Source organism: Triticum aestivum, chromosome 2B (assembly GCF_018294505.1).
Source record: "Triticum aestivum cultivar Chinese Spring chromosome 2B, IWGSC CS RefSeq v2.1, whole genome shotgun sequence".
In the NCBI taxonomy this organism is placed as follows: Eukaryota; Viridiplantae; Streptophyta; class Magnoliopsida; order Poales; family Poaceae; genus Triticum; species Triticum aestivum.
Genome location: NC_057798.1, coordinates 547,283,074 through 547,305,269, shown reverse-complemented (window position 1 = coordinate 547,305,269; position 22,196 = coordinate 547,283,074). Strand labels below are relative to the sequence as shown.

At 46.9% G+C, this 22,196-nt stretch overlaps 1 protein-coding gene and 1 non-coding gene across 2 annotated transcripts; both read right to left on the bottom strand.

The window, feature by feature from the left end:
• Window positions 1-19,000: 19,000 nt before the first annotated feature.
• On the bottom strand, window positions 19,001-19,074 carry TRNAT-AGU (transfer RNA threonine (anticodon AGU)). Its single transcript has one exon. It is a non-coding gene; the product is annotated as a tRNA-Thr (tRNA).
• Window positions 19,075-19,505: 431 nt separating this feature from the next.
• Window positions 19,506-21,905, bottom strand: LOC123041605 (ergosterol biosynthetic protein 28). The gene is made up of 3 exons (XM_044464195.1): window positions 21,615-21,905; window positions 20,170-20,376; window positions 19,506-19,798 (listed from the first exon to the last, which is right to left on the bottom strand). The coding sequence occupies exons 1-3, from the start codon at window positions 21,898-21,900 to the stop codon at window positions 19,719-19,721; spliced, it is 573 nt and encodes a 190-aa protein (XP_044320130.1). The 5' UTR covers window positions 21,901-21,905; the 3' UTR covers window positions 19,506-19,718.
• Between the last annotated feature and the right edge of the window lie 291 nt (window positions 21,906-22,196).

Genomic DNA, 22,196 nt, shown 5'->3' with positions numbered 1-22,196 from the left:
GGGAGCCAACATGGGTATCCAGATCCTGTTGTTGGTTATTGACCGGAGAGGCATCTCGGTCATGTCTGCATGTCTCCCGAACCCGTAGGGTCTACACACTTAAGGTTCGTGACGCTAGGGTTGTAGAGATATTAGTATGCAGTAACCCGAAAGTTGTTCGGAGTCCCGGATGAGATCCCGGACGTCATGAGGAGTTCTGGAATGGTCCGGAGGTAAAGATTCATATATAGGAAGTCAAGTTTCGGCCATCGGGAAAGTTTCAGGGGTCACGGGTATTGTACCGGGACCACCGAAAGGGTCCCGGGGGTCCACCGGGTGGGGCCACCTATCCCGGAGGGCCCCATGTGCTGAAGTGGGAGGGGAACCAGCCCCTGGTGGGCTGGTGCGCCCCCCCCCCTTGCCCCCCCCCGCTCCTAGGGTTGGAAACCCTAGGGGTGGGGGCGCCTCCACTTGCCTTGAGGGGCAAGCCACCCCCTTGGCCGCCGCTCCCCCTTGGAGATCCCATCTCCTAGGGCAGGCGCCCCCTAGGGGCCCTATATATAGTGGGGGAGGGAGGGCAGCCGTACCCAAGTCTCTGGCGCCTCCCTCTCCCCACGCACCACCTCTCCCTCTCGCAGAAGCTTGGCGAAGCCCTGCCGTGATCATTGCTGCATCCACCACCACGCCATCGTGCTGCTGGATCTTCATCAACCTCTCCTTCCCCCTTGCTGGATCAAGAAGGAGGAGACGTCTTCCCAACCATACGTTTGTTGAACACGGAGGTGCCATCCGTTCGGCGCTAGGATCTCCGGTGATTTGGATCACGACGAGTACGACTCCCTCAACCCCGTTCTCTTGAACGCTTCCGCACGCAATCTACAAGGGTATGTAGATGCACTCCTCTCTCTCGTTGCTAGACAACTCCATAGATTGATCTTGGTGAAGCGTAGAAATTTTTTATTTTCTGCAACGTTCCCCAACAGTGGCATCATGAGCTAGGTCTATGCGTAGTTACTATGCCCGAGTAGAACACAAAGCAGTTGTGGGCGTAGATGTTGTCAATTTTCTTGCCACTACTAGTCTTATCTTGCTTCGGCGGCATCATGGGATGAAGCGGCCAGGACCGACCTTACACGTACGCTTACGTGAGACAGGTTCCACCGACTGACATGCACTAGTTGCATAAGGTGGCTAGCGGGTGTCTGTCCCTCTCACTTTAGTTGGAGCGGATTCGATGAAAAGGGTCCTTATGAAGGGTAAATAGAAATTGGCATATCACGTTGTGGTTTTACGTAGGTAAGAAACGTTCTTGCTAGAAACCTATAGAAACCACGTAAAAACTTGCAACAACAATTAGAGGACATCTAACTTGTTTTTGCAGCAAGTGCTTTGTGATGTGATATGGCCAAAGGATGTGATGAATGATATATGTGATGTATGAGATGATCATGTTCTTGTAATAGGAATCACGACTTGCATGTCGATGAGTATGACAACTGGCAGGAGCCATAGGAGTTGTCTTTATTTTTTGTATGACCTGCATGTCATTGAAGAACGCCATGTAAATTACTTTACTTTATTGCTAAACGTGTTAGCCATAGAAGTAGAAGTAGTTGTTGGCGTGACAACTTCATGAAGACACGATGATGGAGATCATGACGATGGAGATCATGGTGTCATGCCGGTGACGAAGATGATCATGGCACCCCGAAGATGGAGATCAAAGGAGCAATATGATATTGGCCATATCATGTCACTATTTGATTGCATGTGATGTTTATCATGTTTTACATGTTATTTGCTTAGAACGACGGTAGCTTAAATAAGATGATCCCTCGAAATAATTTCAAGAAAAGTGTTCCCCCTAATTGTGCACCGTTGCGAAGGTTCGTTGTTTCGAAGCACCACGTGATGATCGGGTGTGATAGATCCTAACGTTCGAATACAACGGGTGTAAGCCAGATTTACACACGCAATACACTTAGGTTGACTTGACGAGCCTAGCATGTACAGACATGGCCTCGGAACACGGAAGACCGAAAGGTCGAGCATGAGTCGTATAGAAGATACGATCAACATGAAGATGTTCACCGATGATGACTAGTCCGTCTCACGTGATGATCGGACACGGCCTAGTTGACTCGGATCATGTTTTCACTTAGATGACTAGAGGGATGTCTGTCTGAGTGGGAGTTCATTGAATAATTTGATTAGATGAACTTAATTATCATGAACTTAGTCTAAAAATCTTTGCAAAATGTCTTGTAGATCAAATGTCCAACGCTCATGTCCACCTCAACTTCAACGCGCTCCTAAAGAAAACCAAGCTGAAAGATGATGGCAGCAACTATACGGACTGGGTCCAGAACCTGAGGATCATCCTCATAGCTGCAAAGAAAGATTATGTCCTAGAAGCACCGCTAGGTGAAGCACCCATCCCAGAGAACCAAGACGTTATGAACGCTTGGCAGTCTCGTGCTGATGATTACTCCCTCATTCAGTGCGGCATGCTTTACAGCTTAAAACCGGGGCTCCAAAAGCGTTTTGAGCAACACGGAGCATATGAGATGTTCGAAGAGCTGAAAATGGTTTTCCAAGCTCATGCCCGGGTCGAGAGATATGAAGTCTCCGACAAGTTCTTCAGCTGTAAGATGGAGGAAAATAGTTCTGTCAGTGAGCACATAGTCAAAATGCCTGGGTTGCACAACCACTTGACTCAGCTGGGAGTTAATCTCCCAGATGATACGGTCATTGACAGAATCCTTCAGTCGCTTCCACCAAGCTACAAGAGCTTTGTGATGAACTTCAATATGCAGGGGATGGAAAAGACCATTCCTGAGCTATATTCAATGCTGAAATCAGCAGAGGTAGAGATCAAAAAGGAACATCAAGTGTTGATGGTTAATAAAACCACTAAGTTCAAGAAAGGCAAGGGTAAGAAGAACTTCAAGAAGGACAGCAAGGGAGTTGCCGTGCCCGGTAAGCCAGTTGCCAGGAAGAAGTCAAACAATGGACCCAAGCCTGAGACTGAGTGCTTTTATTGCAAGGGAAGTGGTCACTGGAAGCAGAACTGCCCCAAGTACTTAGCGGACAAGAAGGCCGACAAAACCAAAGGTATATGTGATATACATGTAATTGATGTGTACCTTACCAGTGCTCGTAGTAGCTCCTGGGTATTTGATACCGGTGCGGTTGCTCACATTTGTAACTCAAAACAGGAGTTGCGGAATAAGCGGAGATTGGCGAAGGACGAGGTGACGATGTGCGTCGGGAATGGTTCCAAGGTCGATGTGATCGCCGTCGGCACGCTGCCTCTACATTTACCTACGGGATTAGTTTTAAACCTCAATAATTGTTATTTAGTGCCAGCTTTGAGCATGAACATTGTATCAGGATCTCGTTTAATTCGAGATGACTACTCATTTAAATCCGAGAATAATGGTTGTTCTATTTATATGAGAGATATGTTTTATGGTCATGCCCCGCTGGTGAATGGTTTATTCTTAATGAATCTCAAGCGTAATGTTACACATATTCATAGTGTGAATACCAAAAGATGTAAAGTTGATAACGATAGTCCCACATACATGTGGCACTGTCGCCTTGGTCACATTGGTGTCAAGCGCATGAAGAAGCTCCATGCTGATGGACTTTTAGAGTCTCTAGATTATGAATCGTTTGACACATGCGAACCATGCCTCATGGGCAAAATGACCAAGACCCCGTTCTCCGGAACAATCGAGCGAGCAACCAACTTACTAGAAATCATACATACTGATGTGTGCGGTCCAATGAGTGTCGAGGCTCACGGAGGCTATCGTTATGTTCTCACCCTCACTGATGACTTGAGTAGATATGGGTATGTCTACTTGATGAAACACAAGTCAGAGACCTTTGAAAAGTTCAAGGAATTTCAGAATGAGGTAGAGAGTCAACATGACCGAAAGATAAAGTTCTTACGATCAGATCATGGGGGAGAATATTTAAGTCACGAATTTGGTACGCACTTAAGAAAATGTGGAATCGTTTCACAACTCATGCCGCCTGGAACACCTCAGCATAACGGTGTGTCCGAACGTCGTAATCACACTCTATTGGATATGGTGTGATCTATGATGTCACTTACCGATTTACCGCTATCATTTTGGGGATACGCTCTAGAGACAACTAGATTCACTATAAATAGGGCACCGTCTAAATCCGTTGAGATGACACCGTATGAATTATGGTTTGGGAAGAAACCTAAGCTGTCGTTTCTAAAAGTTTGGGGATACGATGCTTATGTCAAGAAACTTCAACCTGAAAAGCTCGAACCCAAGTCGGAAAAATGCGTCTTTATAGGATACCCTAAGGAAACTATTGGGTATACCTTCTACTTAAGATCCGAGGGCAAGATCTTTGTCGCCAAGAACGGGTCCTTTCTAGAGAAAGAGTTTCTCTCGAGAGAAGTAAGTGGGAGGAAAGTGGAACCTGATGAAGTACTACCTCTTGAACCGATAAGTAGCACAACTCAGGAAGATGTTCCTGTGGTGCCTGCACCAACAAGAGAGGAAACTAATGATGATGATCAAGGTACTTCGGATCAAGTTACTACTGAACTTCGTAGCTCCACGAGGACACGTTCTACACCAAAGTGGTATGGTAACCCTGTCCTGGAAATCATGTTGTTAGACAACGGTGAATCTTCGAACTATGAAGAAGCAATGGCGGGCCCAGATTCCAACAAATGGCTTGAAGCCATGCTATCCGAGATAGGATCCATGTATGAAAACAAAGTATGGACTTTGATAGACTTGCCCGATGATCAACGAGCGATAGAAAACAAATGGATCTTTAAGAAGAAGACGGACGCGGATGGTAATGTTACCATCTATAAAGCTCGACTTGTCGCTAAGGGTTATCGACAAGTTCAAGGGATTGACTACGATGAGACGTTCTCTCCCGTAGCGAAGCTGAAGTCCGTTCGAATCATGTTAGCAATTGCCGCATACTATGATCATGAGATATGGCAAATGGACGTCAAAACGGCATTCATTAACGGTCATCTTAAGGAAGAACTGTATATGATGCAGCCGGAAGGTTTTGTTGACCCTAAGAATGCTAACAAGGTATGCAAGCTCCAGCGCTCCATCTATGGGCTGGTGCAAGCATCTCGGAGTTGGAACATTCGCTTTAATGAAATGATCAAAGCGTTTGGGTTTATGCAGACTTATGGAGAAGCCTGCGTTTACAAGAAAGTGAGTGGGAGCTCTGTAGCATTTCTCATATTATAAGTGGATGACATACTTTTGATGGGAAATGATATAGAACTTTTGGACAGCATTAAGGCCTACTTGAATAAGTGTTTTTCAATGAAGGACCTTGGAGAAGCTGCTTACATATTAGGCATCAAGATCTATAGAGATAGATCAAGACGGCTCATAGGTCTTTCACAAAGCACATACCTTGATAAGATATTGAAGAAGCTCAATATGGATCAGTCCAAGAAGGGGTTCTTGCCTGTGTTGCAAGGTGTGAAATTGAGCTCGGCTCAATGTCCGACCACGGCAGAAGATAGAGAAAAGATGAGTGTCGTCCCCTATGCCTCAGCCATAGGGTCTATCATGTATGCCATGACCTGTACCAGACCTGATATAAACCTTGCCGTAAGTTTGATAGGAAGGTACCAAAGTAATCCCGGCATGGAACACTAGACAACGGTCAAGAACATCCTTAAGTACCTGAAAAGGACTAAGGATATGTTTCTCATATATGGAGGTGACGAAGAGCTTATCGTAAAGGGTTACATCGACGCTAGCTTCGACACAGATCTGGATGACTCTAAGTCACAAACCGGATACGTGTATATTTTGAATGGTGGGGCAGTAAGCTGGTGCAGTTGCAAGAAGAGCGTCGTGGCGGGATCTACATGTGAAGCGGAGTACATGGCAGCCTCGGAGGCAGCGCATGAAGCAATCTGGGTGAAGAAGTTCATCACTGACCTAGGAGTCATACCCAATGCGTCGGGGCCGATCACGCTCTTTTGTGACAACACTGGAGCTATTGCACTTGCCAAGGAGCCAGGTTTCACAAGAAGACCAGGCACATCAAGCGTCGCTTCAACTCCATTCGTGAAAATGTTCAAGATGAAGATATAGATATTTGTAAAGTACATACAGACCTGAATGTAGCAAATCCATTGACTAAACCTCTGCCTAGAGCAAAACATGATCAACACCAGAACGCAATGGGTGTTCGATACATCACAATGTAACTAGATTATTGACTCTAGTGCAAGTGGGAGACTGTTGGAAATATGCCCTAGAGGCAATTATAAAATGGTTATTATTATATTTCTTTGTTCATGATAATTGTCTATTGTTCATGCTATAATTGTATTATCCGGAAATCGTAATACATGTGTGAATATATATACCACAACACGTCCCTAGTAAGCCTCTAGTTGACTAGCTCGTTGATCAACAGATAGTCATGGTTTCCTGACTATGGACATTGGATGTCATTGATAACGGGATCACATCATTAGGAGAATGATGTGATGGACAAGACCCAATCCTAAGCATAGCACAAAGATCGTGTAGTTCGTTTCACTAGAGCTTTTCCAAATGTCAAGTATCATTTCCTTAGACCATGAGATTGTGCAACTCCCGGATACCGTAGGAGTGCTTTGGGTGTGCCAAACATCACAATGTAACTAGGTGACTATAAAGGTGCACTACGGGTATCTCTGAAAGTGTCTGTTGGGTTGGCACGAATCGAGATTGGGATTTGTCACTCCGTATGGCGGAGAGGTATCTCTGGGCCCACTCAGTAATGCATCATCATAATGAGCTCAATGTGACCAAGTGTCTGGTCACGGGATCATGCATTACGGTACGAGTAAAGTGACTTGCCGGTAACGAGATGAAACGAGGTATTGGGATACCGACGATCGAATCTCGGGCAAGTAACATACTGATTGACAGAGGGAATTGTATACAGGATTGATTGAATCCTCGACATCGTGGTTCATCGGATGAGATCATCGAGGAGCATGTGGGAGCCAACATGGGTATCCAGATCCTGTTGTTGGTTATTGACCGGAGAGGCGTCTCGGTCATGTCTGCATGTCTCCCGAACCCGTAGGGTCTACACACTTAAGGTTCGGTGACGCTAGGGTTGTAGAGATATTAGTATGCAGTAACCCTAAAGTTGTTCGGAGTCCCGGATGAGATCCCATACGTCACAAGGAGTTCCGGAATGGTCCGGAGGTAAAGATTCATATATAAGAAGTCAAGTTTCGGCCATCGGGAAAGTTTCAGGGGTCACCGGTATTGTACCGGGGCCACCGGAAGGGTCCCGGGGGTCCACCGGGTGGGGCCACCTATCCCGGAGGGCCCCATGGGCTGAAGTGGGAGGGGAACCAGCCCCTGGTGGGCTGGTGCGCCCCCCCCCCCCCGGGCCCCCCTGCGCCTAGGGTTGGAAACCCTAGGGGTGGGGGCGCCTCCACTTGCCTTGGGGGGCAAGCCACCCCCTTGGCCGCCGCCCCCACTTGGAGATCCCATCTCCTTGGGCCAGCGCCCCCCCAGGGGCCCTATATATAGTGGGGGGGAGGGAGGGCAGCTGCACCCAAGTCTCTGGCGCCTCCCTCTCCCCACGCACCACCTCTCCCTCTCGCAGAAGCTTGGCGAAGCCCTGCCGTGATCATTGCTGCATCCACCACCACGTTGTCGTGTTGCTGGATCTTCATCAACCTCTCCTTCCCCCTTGTTGGATCAACAAGGAGGAGACGTCTTCCCAACCATACGTGTGTTGAACACGGAGGTGCCGTCCGTTCGGCGCTAGGATCTCAGGTGATTTGGATCACGACGAGTACGACTCCCTCAACCCCGTTCTCTTGAACGCTTCCGCACGCGATCTACAAGGGTATGTAGATGCACTCCTCTCTCTCGTTGCTAGACAACTCCATAGATTGATCGTGGTGAAGCATAGAATTTTTTTATTTTCTGCAACGTTCCCCAACAGAAGATACCTCTTAAGAATAAAATATTTGCATGGTACCTTCATCGCGGAGTCATTCTTACTAAAGATAACCTTATCAAGAGGAATTGGCATGGAAGTCTGTGATGTGTGTTTTGTCATCATGATGAGACAATAAAACATTTATTCTTCCAATGCAAATTGGCTCGGTCTATATGGTCAGTCATCCAGGTAGCTTCTAGCTTGTATCCTCCTTGTAGTGTTGCTAATGTATTTGGCAACTGGTTACATGGGATTGATCACAGGTTTAGAACTCTTCTTAGGGTGGGAGCGCTTGCCATTATTTGGTTGCTTTGGCTATGTAGAAATGATAAGTTTTTCAATGGTAAAAGTACTTCTCTAATGCAGGTTATCTACAGATGTACCGGGACTCTTCGTTTATGGTCCTCTCTACAACGCGTGGAGAATCAAGACCTATTTACAGAGGTGTGTACACATTTGGAGGATATGGCGAGGGATACTTTTATCCAACATGGGTGGCAGCATGATCTTAGGATTGTCCCACCTCCGCTTTAGGCATTATATAGACACTATCTTTGTATTCCGGCTTTTTATTTTTCGTTTAAGCGAGAGGACTTTGTTTGGCTGTGTGCATCTTAGTTATGCAGAGGCCGGGGTGTAATGCTTAAACCTTTTAAGTAATAAAGCACCCCTTTTCGAAAAATGGATACTATGATGGATGGGTGGACGACATGAAGATGGGTCATGGGTTGGATTTGGACCAGCTCCACCCTGTCCAAACCCGACCCAGTGACATCCCTACACATCGATGACGAAGGAATAGTCTAACGTTGGATTCTTATCAGAGTATAGATATAAAGCGTTTCCCATTACTAAATTCCCACTTGCACATTAACCTAGCTACTCCTGCGACTTGGACACCAAGAAGGTCTTCTGCCCTACGAATCCCTGCATCCAGTGGTGTAGCTTAGTGCAAGTCTGAAGGGGCCATGCCCCTCCCCCCCCTAGCCCAAGGAAAAATAATGAAGAAAAATTAATATGCATAGCTTAGATTTGAAAAAAAAAATCAATTCTTTGCCCTCCCAGTTGTTCATATTTTCGCTTTGGCCCCCTGAGATTCTTGTCAAGTGATACGTCTCCAACGTATCTATAATTTATGAAGTATTCATGCTATTATATTATCTGTTTTGGATGTTTATGGGCTTTACTATACACTTTTATATTATTTTTGGGACTAACCTATTAACCGGAGGCCCAACCCATATTGCTATTTTTTTTGCCTATTTCAGTGTTTCAAAGAAAAGGAATATCAAACGGAGTCCAAACGGAATGAAACCTTCGGGAGCGTTATTTTTGGAACGGAAGCAATCCAGGAGACTTGGAGTAGACGTCAGGGAAGCTTCGAGGTGGCCACGAGGGTCAGAGGCGCGCCCTACCCCCCGGGCGCCCCCCACCCTCGTGGATCCCCTGACCAACTTCTTTCGCCTATATATATCCATATACCCTAAAAACATCCAGGAGCACAATACATCGGGAGTTCCACCGCCGCAAGCCTCTGTAGCCACCAAAAACCAATCGGGACCCTATTCCGGCACCCTGCCGGAGGGGGGATCCCTCACCGGTGGCCAACTTCATCATCTCGGCGCTCTCCATGACGAGGAGGGAGTAGTTCACCCTCGGGGCTGAGGGTATGTACCAGTAGCTATGTGTTTGATCTCTCTCTCTCGTGTTCTTGATTTGGCACAATCTTGATGTATCGCGAGCTTTGCTATTATAGTTGGATCTTATGATGTTTCTCCCCCTCTACTCTCTTGTAATGGATTGAATTTTCCCTTTGAAGTTATCTTATCGGGTTGAGTCTTTAAGGATTTGAGAACACGTGATATATGTCTTGCATAATCTGTGGTGATAATGGGATATTCACGTGATCTACTTGATGTACATTTTGGTGATCAACTTGCGGGTTCAGTGACCTTGTGAACTTATGCATAGGGGTTGGCACACGTTTTCGTCTTGACTCTCCAGTAGAAACTTTGGGGCACTCTTTGAAGTACTTTGTGTTGGTTGAATAGATGAATCTGAGATTGTGTGATGCATATTGTATAATCATACCCACGGATACTTGAGGTGACATTGGAGTATCTAGGTGACATTAGGGTTTTGGTTGATTTGTGTCTTAAGGTGTTATTCTAGTACGAACTCTATGATAGATCGATCAGAAAGGATAACTTTGAGGTGGTTTCGTACCCTACAATAATCTCTTCATTTGTTCTCCGCTATTAGTGACTTTGGAGTGACTCTTTGTTGCATGTCGAGGGATTGTTATATGATCCAGTTATGTTATTATTGTTGAGAGAACTTGCACTAGTGAAAGTATGAACCATAGGCCTTGTTTCCTAGCATTGCAATACCGTTTACGCTCACTTTTATCATTAGTTACCTTGCTGTTTTTATATTTTCAGATTACAAAAACCTATATCTACCATCCATATTGCACTTGTATCACTATCTCTTCGCTGAACTAGTGCACCTATACAATTTACCATTGTATTGGGTGTGTTGGGGACACAAGAGACTCTTTGTTATTTGGTTGCAGGGTTGTTTGAGAGAGACCATCTTCATCCTACGCCTCTCACGGATTGATAAACCTTAGGTCATCCACTTGAGGAAAATTTGCTATTATCCTACAAACCTCTGCACTTGGAGGCCCAACAACGTCTACAAGAAGAAGGTTGTGTAGTAGACATCATCAAGCTCCGCCACTACCTGCAGCAGGAACCCGTGAAGATGCACCGTCGCCGATATCACCTTGATCCTTTCGCCGATCATTCTCTTTGTCTCCTTCAGGAGGCAAAAGTTTGTCCAGACCGTCATCACGCAAGAAAAGAACCAAATGGTCTTCGTCGTGGGCGCTACGATCTGCCATCAAACATGTTAGTGCGAGAGCCCTAGCTGGCAGAAAAGAATAAACAGCGGACTTAGAATCACCTCCACGAGCAATAACACCAGAAGGGCAGGGATAGTCAAGATTATGAAGGTGGCCCTGACGCTGAATCGTGACCTTTGACTATATGTCCGGCGGCAATACACTACTAAAGAAGTCAATATCACACTGAGCTATATGAGAGAGAAGATGCCTACGCCTACCGATGTGAGAGAGAGGATGAAACAAGTAGGCACGGAGTTACAGTACTTACCAATCAGGGACGCCAACGACGCGGCGAGCCCCAACAGCAAGAAGGATGCCCGTGGCAGAGCTTCTGCAATAGGTTTGACCTGCCGGGCAAGTAGTGTGAACACCGCGTTGCACACGTACTATGTGAACAGGACGAAGAAGACCTTCGAAACCCGACAGCGAGTAGGATACCCGTGGTAGAGCTTCTGCCACAGCTTTGACCTGCCGGGCAAGTAGTGCGAACACCACGTTGCACCCGTACTGTGTGAACAGGACGAAGAACACCTTCGAAAGATGTTTCCAAACAAACTCCTCCGCCTTCTCCTCCATCTTGCGAACCTCCTCCCCCCCCCCACCGGCTTGGACAGCAAGAAGGTCGTCTGCCCTACGAATCCCTGCATCCAGTGGCGGAGCTTAGTGCAAGTCTTAGAGGGCCATGCCCCCCCCAGCCCAAGGCAAAATAATGAAGAAAAATTAATATGCATAGCTTTGATTTGAAAATAAAATCAATTCTCTTCCCTCCCAGTTGTTCATAATTTCGTTTTGGCCCCCTGAGATTCTTGTCAAGCTCCGCCACTACCTGCAGCAAGAACTCGTGAAGATGCACCGCCGCCGGCATCACCTTGATCCTTTCGCTGATCATTCTCTTCGTCTCCTTCAAGAGGCAAAAGTTTGTGCAGATCGTCATCACGCAAGAAAAGAACCAAACGGTCTTCGTCGTGGGCGCTATGAAATGCCATCAAACATGTTAGTGCGAGAGCCCTGGCTGGCAGGAAAAGAATAAACAACGGACTTAGAATCACCTCCACGAGCAATAACACCATAAGGGCATGGATAGTCGATACGATGAAGGTGGTCGTGACGTTGAATCGTGACCTTTGACTATATGCCCGGCGGCAATACACTACTAAAGAAGTCAACATCACACTGAGCTATATGAGAGAGAAGATGCCTACGCCTACCGATGTGAGAGATAAGATGGAACAAGTAGGCACGGAGTTACAATACTTACCAATCAGGGACGCCGATGGCGCGGCGAGCCCCGACAGCGAGAATGATGCCCGTAACAGAGCTTCTGCCACAGGTTTGACCTGCTGGGCAAGTAGTGCGAACACACGTTGCACAGGTACTGGGTAAACAGGAGGAAGAAGACCTTCGAAAGATGTTTCCAAACAACCTCCTCCACCTTCTCTGCCATCTTGCGAACCTCCTCCCCCCCTCCCCCGTGCCGGCTTGGACAACAAGAAGGTCATCTGCCCTACGAATCCCTGCATCCAATGGCGGAGCTTAGTGCAAGTCTGAGGGCGCCATGCCCCCTCCCCAGCCAAAGGCAAAATAATGAAGAAAAATTAATATGCATAGCTTAGATTTGAAAATAAAATCAATTCTTTGCCCTCCCAGTTGTTCATAATTTCGCTTTGGCCCCCTGAGATTCTTGTCAAGCTCCGCCACTACCTGCAACAGGAACCCGTGAAGATGCACCACCGCCAGCATCACCTTCATCCTTTCGCCGATCATTCTCTTCGTCTCCTTCAGGAGGCAAAAGTTTTTCCAAACCGTCATCACGCAAGAAAAGAATCAAATAGTCTTCATCGTGGGCGCTACGATATGCCATCAAACATGTTAGTGCGAGAGCCCTAGCTGGCACGAAAAGAATAAACAACGGAATTAGAATCACCTCCACGAACAATAACACCATAAGGGCAGGGATAGTCGAGACGATGAAGGTGGCCCTGACGCTGAATCGTGACCTTTGACTATATGCCCGGCGGTAATACACTAGTAAAGAAGTCAACATCACACTGAGCTATATGAGAGAGAAGATGCCTACGTCTACCGATGTGAGAGAGAAGATGGAACAAGTAGGCACGGAGTTACAATACTTACCAATTAGGGACGCTGACGGCGCGGCGAGCCCCGACAGCGAGAAGGATGCCCGTGGCTGAGCTTCTGCCACAGGTTCGACCTACCGGGCAAGTAGTGCGAACACCACGTTGCACACGTACTTCGTGAACAGGAGGAACGACACATTCGAAAGATGTTTTCAAACAACCTCCTCCACCTTCTCCGCCATCTTGCGAACCTCCTCCCCCCCCTCCCGCGCCGGCTTGGACAGCAAGAAGGTCGTCTGCCCTACAAATCCCTACATCCAGTGGCGGAGCTTAGTGCACGTCTGAGAGCGCCATGCCCCCCCGGCCCAAGGCAAAATAATGAAGAAAAATTAATATGCATAGCTTAGATTTGAAAAGAAAATAAATTCTTTGCCCTCCCAGTTGTTCCTATTTTCGTTTTGGCCCCCTAAGATTCTTGTCAAGCTCCGCCACTACCTGCAGCAGGAACCCGTGAAGATGCACCGCCGCCGGCATCACCTTGGTCCTTTCGCCGATCATTCCCTTCGTCTCCTTCAAGAGGCAAAAGTTTGTCCACATCGTCATCATGCAAGAAAAGAACCAAATGGTCTTCGTCGTGGGCGCTACGATATGCCATCAAACATGTTAGTGCGAGAGCCCTAGCTGGAAGGAAAAGAATAAACAACGGACTTAGAATCACCTCCACGAGAAATAATTCCATAAGGGCAGGGATAGTCGAGACGATGAAGGTGGCCCTGACATTGAATCGTGACCTTTGACTAGATGCCCGGCGGCAATACACTACTAAAGAAGTCGACATCACACTAAGCTATATGAGAGAGAAGATGCCTACACCTACCGATGTGAGAGAGAAGATGGAACAAGTAGGCACTGAGTTACAATACTTACCAATCAGGGACGCTGATGGCACGGCGAGCCATGACAGCGAGAAGGATGCCATTGGCAGAGCTTCTGCCACAGGTTTGACCTGCTGGGCAAGTAGTGCAAACACCACATTGCACGCGTACTGGGTGAACAGGACGAAGAAGACCTTCGAAAGATGTTTCCAAACAACCTCCTCCACCTTCTCCGCCATCTTGTGAACCCCCCCCCCCGCGCGCCGGCTTGGACAGCAAGAAGGTCATCTGCCCTACGAATCCCTACATTCAGTGGCGGAGCTTAGTGCAAGTCTGAGGGGGCCATGCCCCCCCAGCCCAAGGCAAAATAATGAAGAAAAATTAATATGCATAGCTTAGATTTGAAAATAAAATCAATTCTTTGCCCTCCCAGTTGTTCATAATTTTGCTTTGGCCCCTTGAGATTCTTGTCAAGCTCCGCCACTACCTGCAGCAAGAACCCGTGAAGATGCACCGCCGCCGGCATCACCTTGATCCTTTCGCTGATCATTCTCTTCATCTCCTTCAGGAGGCAAAAGTTTGTCCAGACCGTCATCACGCAAGAAAAGAATCAAACAGTCTTCGTCGTGGGTGCTACAATATGCCATCAAACATGTTAGTGCGAGGGCCCTAGCTGGCAGGAAAAGAATAAACAGCGGACTTAGAATCACCTCCACAAGCAATAACACCATAAGGCAGGGATAGTCGAGACGATGAAGGTGGCCCTGACGCTGAATCGTGACCTTTGACTAGATGCCCTGCGTCAATACAGTACTAAAGAAGTCAACATCACACTGAGCTATATGAGAGAGAAGATGCCTATGCCTACCGATGTGAGAGAGAAGATGGAACAAGTAGGCATGGAGTTACAATACTTACCAATCAGGGACGCCGATGGCGCGGCGAGCCCTGACAGCGAGAAGGATGCCCGTGGCAGAGCTTCTGCCACAGGTTTGACCTGTTGGGCAAGTAGTGCGAACACCGCGTTGCACGCGTACTGGGTGAACAGGAGGAAGAATACCTTCGAAAGATGTTTCCAAACAACCTCCTTCACCTTCTCCGCCATCTTGTGAACCTCCCCCCCCCCCCCCCGTGTCGGCTTGGACAGCAAGAAGGTCGTCTGCCCTATGAATCCCTACATCCAGTAGCGGAGCTTAGTGCAAGTCTGAGGAGGCCATGCCCCCCCCCCCAGCCCAATGCAAAATAATGAAGAAAAATTAATATGCATAGCTTAGATTTGAAAATACAATCAATTATTTGCCCTCCCAGTTGTTCATAATTTTGCCTGGCCCCCCTGAGATTCTTGTCAAGCTCCACCACTACCTGCAGCAGGAACCCGTGAAGATGCACCGCCACCGGCATCTCCTTGATCCTTTCGCCGATCATTCTCTTCGTCTCCTTCAAGAGGCAAAAGTTTGTCCAGACCGTCATCACGCAAGAAAAGAATCAAACGGTCTTTGTCGTGGGCGCTATGATACGCCATCAAACATGTTAGTGCGAGAGCCCTAGTTGCATGAAAAGAATAAACAACGGACTTAGAATCACCTCCACAAGCAATAACACCATAAAGGCAGGGATAGTCGAGACGATGAAGGTGGCCCTGATGCTGAATCATGACCTTTGACTAGATGCCCGGCGGCAATACACTACTAAAGAAGTCAACATCACACTGAGCTATATGAGAGCGAAGATGCCTATGCCTAATGATGTGAGAGAGAAGATGGAACAAGTAGGCACTGAGTTACAATACTTACCAATCAGGGACGCCGATGGCGCGGCGAGCCCCGATAGCGAGAAGGATGCCCGTGGCAGAGCTTCTGCCACAGGTTTGACCTGCTGGGCAAGTAGTGTGAACACCGCGTTGCACGCGTACTGGGTGAACAGGAGGAAGAAGACCTTCAAAAGATGTTTCCAAACAACCTCCTCCACCTTCTCCGCCATCTTGTGAACCTCCTCCCCCCCCCACGCCGTCTTGGACAGCAAGAAGGTCGTCTGCCCTACGAATCCCTGCATCCAGTGGCGGAGCTTAGTGCAAGTCTGAGAGGGCCATGCCCCCCCAGCCCAAGGCAAAATAATGAAGAAAAATTAATATGCATAGCTTAGATTTGAAAATAAAATCAATTCTTTGCCCTCCCGGTTGTTCATAATTTCTCTTTGGCCCTCTGAGATTCTTGTCAAGCTCCGCCACTACCTGCAGCAGGAACTCGTGAAGATGCACCGCCGCCGGCATTACCTTGATCCTTTCGCCGATCATCCTCTTCGTCTCCTTCAAGAGGCAAAAGTTTGTCCATACCGTCATCACGTAAGAAAAGAACCAAACGGTCTTCGTCGTGGGCGCTATGAAATGCCATCAAACATGTTAGTGCGAGAGCCCTAGCTGGCAGGAAAAGAATAAACATCGGACTTAGAATCACCTCCACGAGCAATAACACCATTAGGGCATGGATAGTCGATACGATGAAGGTGGTCGTGACGTTGAATCGTGACCTTTGACTATATGCCCGGCGGCAATACACTACTAAAGAAGTCAACATCACACTGAGCTATATGAGAGAGAAGATGCCTACGCCTACCGATGTGAGAGATAAGATGGAACAAGTAGGCACGGAGTTACAATACTTACCAATCAGGGATGCCGACGGCGCGGCGAGCCCCGACAGCAAGAAGGATGCCCGTGGCAGAGCTTCTGCCACATGTTTGACTTGTCGGGCAAGTAGTGCGAACACCGCGTTGCACATGTACTGCGTGAACAGAATGAAGAAGACCTTCGAAAGATGTTTCCAAACAACCTCCTCCACCTTCTCCGCCATCTTGCGAACCTCCCCCTCCCCCACGCCGGCAAGGACGACATGCAGGCGCGCGAAGCACCCACCGTCAGGCGCACCTCCTCCTCCTTAATCTCCGGCGAGGACCGCCACCGTCATGCGAACCTCCTCCTCCTTGATCTCCGGCGAGGACGCTGAAGGAAATATGCCCTAGAGGCAATAATAAAGTTATTATTTATTTCCTTATATCATGATAAATGTTTATTATTCATGCTAGAATTGTATTAACCGGAAACATAATACATGTGTGAATACATAGACAAACAGAGTGTCACTAGTATGCCTCTACTCGACTAGCTTGTTGATCAAATATGGTTATGTTTCCTAACCATAGACATGTGTTGTCATTTGATTAACGGGATCACATCATTAGAAGAATGATGTGATTGACTTGACCCATTCCGTTAGCTTAGCACTCGATCGTTTAGTATTCTGCTATTGCTTTCTTCATGACTTATACATGTTCCTATGACTATGAGATTATGCAACTCCCGTTTACCGGAGGAACACTTTGTGTGCTACCAAACATCACAACGTAACTGGTTGATTATAAAGGTGCTCTACAGGTGTCTCCGAAGGTACTTGTTGGGTTGGCGTATTTCGAGGTTAGGATTTGTCACTCCGATCATCGGAGAGGTATCTCTGGGCCCTCTCAGTAATGCACATCACTATAAGCCTTGCAAGCAATGTAGCTAATGAGTTAGTTACGAATGATGCATTACGTAACGAGTAAAGAGACTTACCGGTAACAAGATTGAACTAGGTATTGAGATACCGACGATCGAATCTCGGGCAAGTAACATACCGATGACAAAGGGAACAACGTATGTTGTTATGCGGTCTGACCGATAAAGATCTTCGTAGAATATGCAGGAGCCAATATGGGCATCCAGGTCCCGCTATTGGTTATTGACAAGAGAGGTGTCTCGGTCATGTCTACATAGTTCTCGAACCCGTAGGGTCCGCACGCTTAACGTTTTGTTGACGATATAGTATTATATGAGTTATGTATGTTGGTGACCGAATGTTGTTCGGAGTCCCGGATGAGATCATGAACATGACGAGGAACTCTGGAATGGTCCGGAGATAAAGTTTGATATATGGGATAATAGTGTTTTGATCTCCGGAAGGGTTCCGGAATTCACCGGAAGGGGTTCCGGATGTTTCCCGAAATGTTTGGGTACGAGAACACGTTATTTGGTCCAAAGGGGAAAGCCCACGAGGCTTTTGGAAAGTGCAAAAGGAAGTTTTGCGGAGACCAGAGGCTAGACGCCAGGAACCCTGGCGTCTAGGGGGTAGACGCCGGGAACCCTGGCGTCTAGCCCTGGAGTCCGTGTAGGACTGTTGCCTTCCGGGCAAAACTGACTTTGAGGAGGCTTTTACTCCAAGTTTCGACCCCAGGGTTCAACATATAAATAGAGGGGCAGGGCTAGCACCAAAGACACATCAAGAAACACCAAGTCGTATGCCGGCAACCCCGTCCCCTCTAGTTTATCCACCGTCATAGTCTCTGTAGTGCTTAGGCGAAGCCCTGCAGAGATTGTTCTTCACCAACACCGTCACCACGCCGTCGTGCTGCCGGAACTCATCTACTACTTCGCCCGTCTTGCTGGATCGAGAAGGCGATGACGTCATCGAGCTGAACGTGTGCAGAACTCGGAGGTGCCGTGCGTTCGGTACTTGGATCGGTCGGATCGTGAAGACGTACGACTACATCAACCGCGTTGATAAACGCTTCCGCTTAGCGATCTTCAAGGGTATGAGGATACACTCCCCCTCTCGTTGTTATACATCACCATGATCTTGCGTGCGCGTATGATTTTTTTTTTTTTTTGAAATTACTACGTTCCCCAACAGTGGCCACCATCAAACCCGAGGAATAGGGAGCCGTCTGGGAGGGGGAGGGAGCAACCATCGTCGGCGGCCATGAGGACGGACAAAGAAGCTCTGTGGTGGGTTCAGTCGCTGCCTTGCTGGATGTGTGTGTATTTTGATGACGAAGGGGAGACAAGTAGAGGAAGCAAAAAAAGATTAAATAAAAAAATGCTTTCATAGGAATAGGGAGCCGTCTTGGAGGGGGAGGGAGCAACCATCGCCGTCGGCCATGAGGACTGACAAAGAAGCTCCGCGGTGGGTTCAGTCCCTGCCTCGCTGGATGTGTGTGGATTTCGATGATGAAGGGGAAACAAGTGGAGGAAGCAAAAAAATGCGCTCCGTGGTGGGTTCAGTCCCTGCCTCGCTGGATGTGTGTGGATTTCGATGACGAAGGGGAAACAAGTGGAGGAAGCAAAAAAATGCTTTCATTGAGAGTTGAACTCAAGACCTCCCGCTTACTAAACGGGTGCTCTAACCAACTCAGCTATGAAAGCTTCTCAATTTGGTTTCCTTTAAGGGCTTTAATAAATCTTAGGCACTCGTTGTAGGTGCAAAATGAACCAAACAGCAACAAACATAGGGCTGCATCTCAACCAAAAATAGTGTTGTACATTCCGGTTTTTTTTTTTTTTTGCCAATGCTGTACATTCCAGTTATTGGAACGTCTGACGTTTCACTAGATCTGAATCATGAAATGTACAAAACAACATGCATAACTAGAACGACAAAAGCATCATCTACCATATCACCAAGCGAACAGAAACGACCAGGACCAAAGCACTGCTATTTTCGATATGCTCATCTAGCATATTGGTGTTCTTAATATATTCATGCATGCCATTATTGTTCCTCGGGTTATATGGCAAGAGTTCAGGAAAATATTAGGCTCACATACAACACAGGATGGATCGCTAAGATCAACATATGCGTTCAAAACATACAACTAGCTCTTTTTTTTTCGGCGCTCATTTTGATCTCTCTCAAAAATGTGTTAGTTTGTTACAGCTCATAAAGTTCAGATTTCCACAGATGAATGGAGAACAAATGTCGAACCAAAACAATGCAACTGTAGGAAAAATTAAACAGAAAATATCTGAGAGGCTCCTTGAGTATCCTTCCCCTGGTGCGCATATGCCACTCACGACTGCTTGACAGCATGGGAACCACGCGAATCCCCATGAGAATTCCACTGAAGCAGCATCCATACAATTGACGTCCCTGAGCAAACATGAACAGGTGAGTCACTCAGAAAGGTTAAACAAATAATCTAAACTTAGGAATGCATTATCTGTTCTCCATAACTCATTGACATATCAGACTGCAATACCACCTCAGAGGCCATTTGGCCATTTGAGCAGAATTGAAGTGAAAGTACATTCTCAAATAACGTAGAAAAACTAGTTACATGCAAGCATACAAAACTAGCTCTTACATGGCAGAACTTGTAGCACCATTCTCTAGATTGGGTGCTTTACAGTAGCACCAGGTTACTTATCTAACTGTTATAAGTGCCAGTAGCTAATACTCAAATCTAATAATGTTACAGACGAACTAGTAGGTGACAAAGTATTCAAGTAAAGATACAGTACCTGCAAAGAAGCCAACAGTGCCAAGATTTGCTGCAGCCATGGTATGATATATCAAGTACTCCGTGAGAAAGTGACCAAGAGCATAGATGAATGACAGGAAGGTGGCTATATACAGAGGCTTGTTTTCTAGGTTGAATGCACACAGAAAACACAGTGTGCAGGTCAGGAGTGTCCAGACCCCAAAAGTACGACCGTGTATTTCAGTCACTGCATGCAAAAGAACAAACGAATGTTATTAGCTCCATGATGATCATAGTAAGGTTAAGATATTATTCCCTCTGATCCAAAATAAGTGTTGTGGTTTTAGTTCAAATTTGAACTAAAAGCACCACGCTTATTTTGGATCGGCAAGAGCATCTCAGATGAACAACTCTTGACAACAAAATGCAGAAGATAACAACATAAAATCATGTGGGCTCTTAAAGCGACAACAAAGTCATTTATATAGCTATTAGGTTCATAATTGTCAAAGATCCACCCACTTCATACTGAGAGCATGATTGGTTTGATGCCAAAAATTGGCATGCCAACATTTGGCAAATGCCAAATGTTGGCTAGTGTTTGGTTGGTTACCAATTTTACTTCCCAACCTCACAAGAAGTTGTCAATTTTTGGTAACTTTTGATATTGCCAATTGTTAGCTTGCCAAGTATTGGCAATGCCAAATGTTGGCATCAAACCAATCATGCTCTGATTCCTCTTGAGGAACAACTATTTAGCAATTTACTATGCATCCGCTTTCTGACTTGCGTCGTCATCATGAAGATGACTTTTATTCAGGATATAACCACAAGACGTCATCTATATAAGTCAACCCTCTTACCTCTGATATTGCACCTCTTAACTCAAAATGAACAAACTCTTGACAACAAATGACAGAAGATAACGTCATAATTATCATGTGGGCCGTCTTCGATCCACAGCAAAGTCATTTATATACATGTTATGGTTCATAATTCTCAAAGATCCACCCACTTAATCTTAATGCTTCTTGAGGCGCAAATTTTCGGCAATTTAGGACGCATCTACTTTCTTTCTGATTTGCAAGATGACTTTTATTCAGGATATAACCACAAGACGTCGTCTACATAAGTCAACCCCCTTAACTCTGCTAATCTGCTACTATTGCACGTGTCTCTTCAAATCACCAAATCCCCAGTCAACCACGGATGCAGCTACTCCAGACCCCCACTCCCAAAGCTTAGGTCAGTACTAGGTCACTAAACAGACAGGAAGATTCCCACTTACACATTACTAACTCCCACAACGCGGATCCCTAAACAGACAAAACTAACAGTAAATTCGCAGCAATAATCAATCTACTACCACCCCCTAAGACGGACAAATCCACACAGATCAACGAGATGCAACCATGAACTCCACACGGAGCGGCGAATCTCGATAGGCGAGAGAGAGAGAGGGGGGGGGGGGGGGGGGTCACTCACTCTCTGTCTGGGAGAAGACGGCGGCGCGGAGCGCCCAGATGTTGAAGAAGCCGAACCACACGGAGGCGAGGCGGAGGGAGCCGACCAGCATTAGCCACCAGCCGAGCGCCGGCACGCTCTTCCTCCCGCCCTTCTCCGCCATGCTCTCCAAATCCTCCTCCGCGATCTGCTGCTGCTGCTGCCCTCTTCTCTCCGGGCGTGAATACCCAAGAGTCAACTGGTCAAAATCACTTCCTCTTTCCACAAAGAGGCAGCCTGTTAACGCACAGCGACAATCGCGGCCCATGCTAGTCTTGGTTTGCTTATGATGAGTACCGGCCTGGTTAAAGCCCAACACGAGGCCCTGGTAGTCTACAACATTCCTAAAATTCGTAAAGAAAAGACAGTCCTAAAAGATGGTTTGGTTTTACCGCTGTTATTATTAAGATAAAAAAGTTGCATCTTTTTTTTTCGAGAATCATAGGGTATTTATTTCAAGGGTATAGAGTTACAATCTTCAGCGACTAGCTCACTAACACACAAAGGGGGATGGTTTAACCAGCACACAGTGCTATCCCCGTTCCGCCCATATGTCGCTAAACA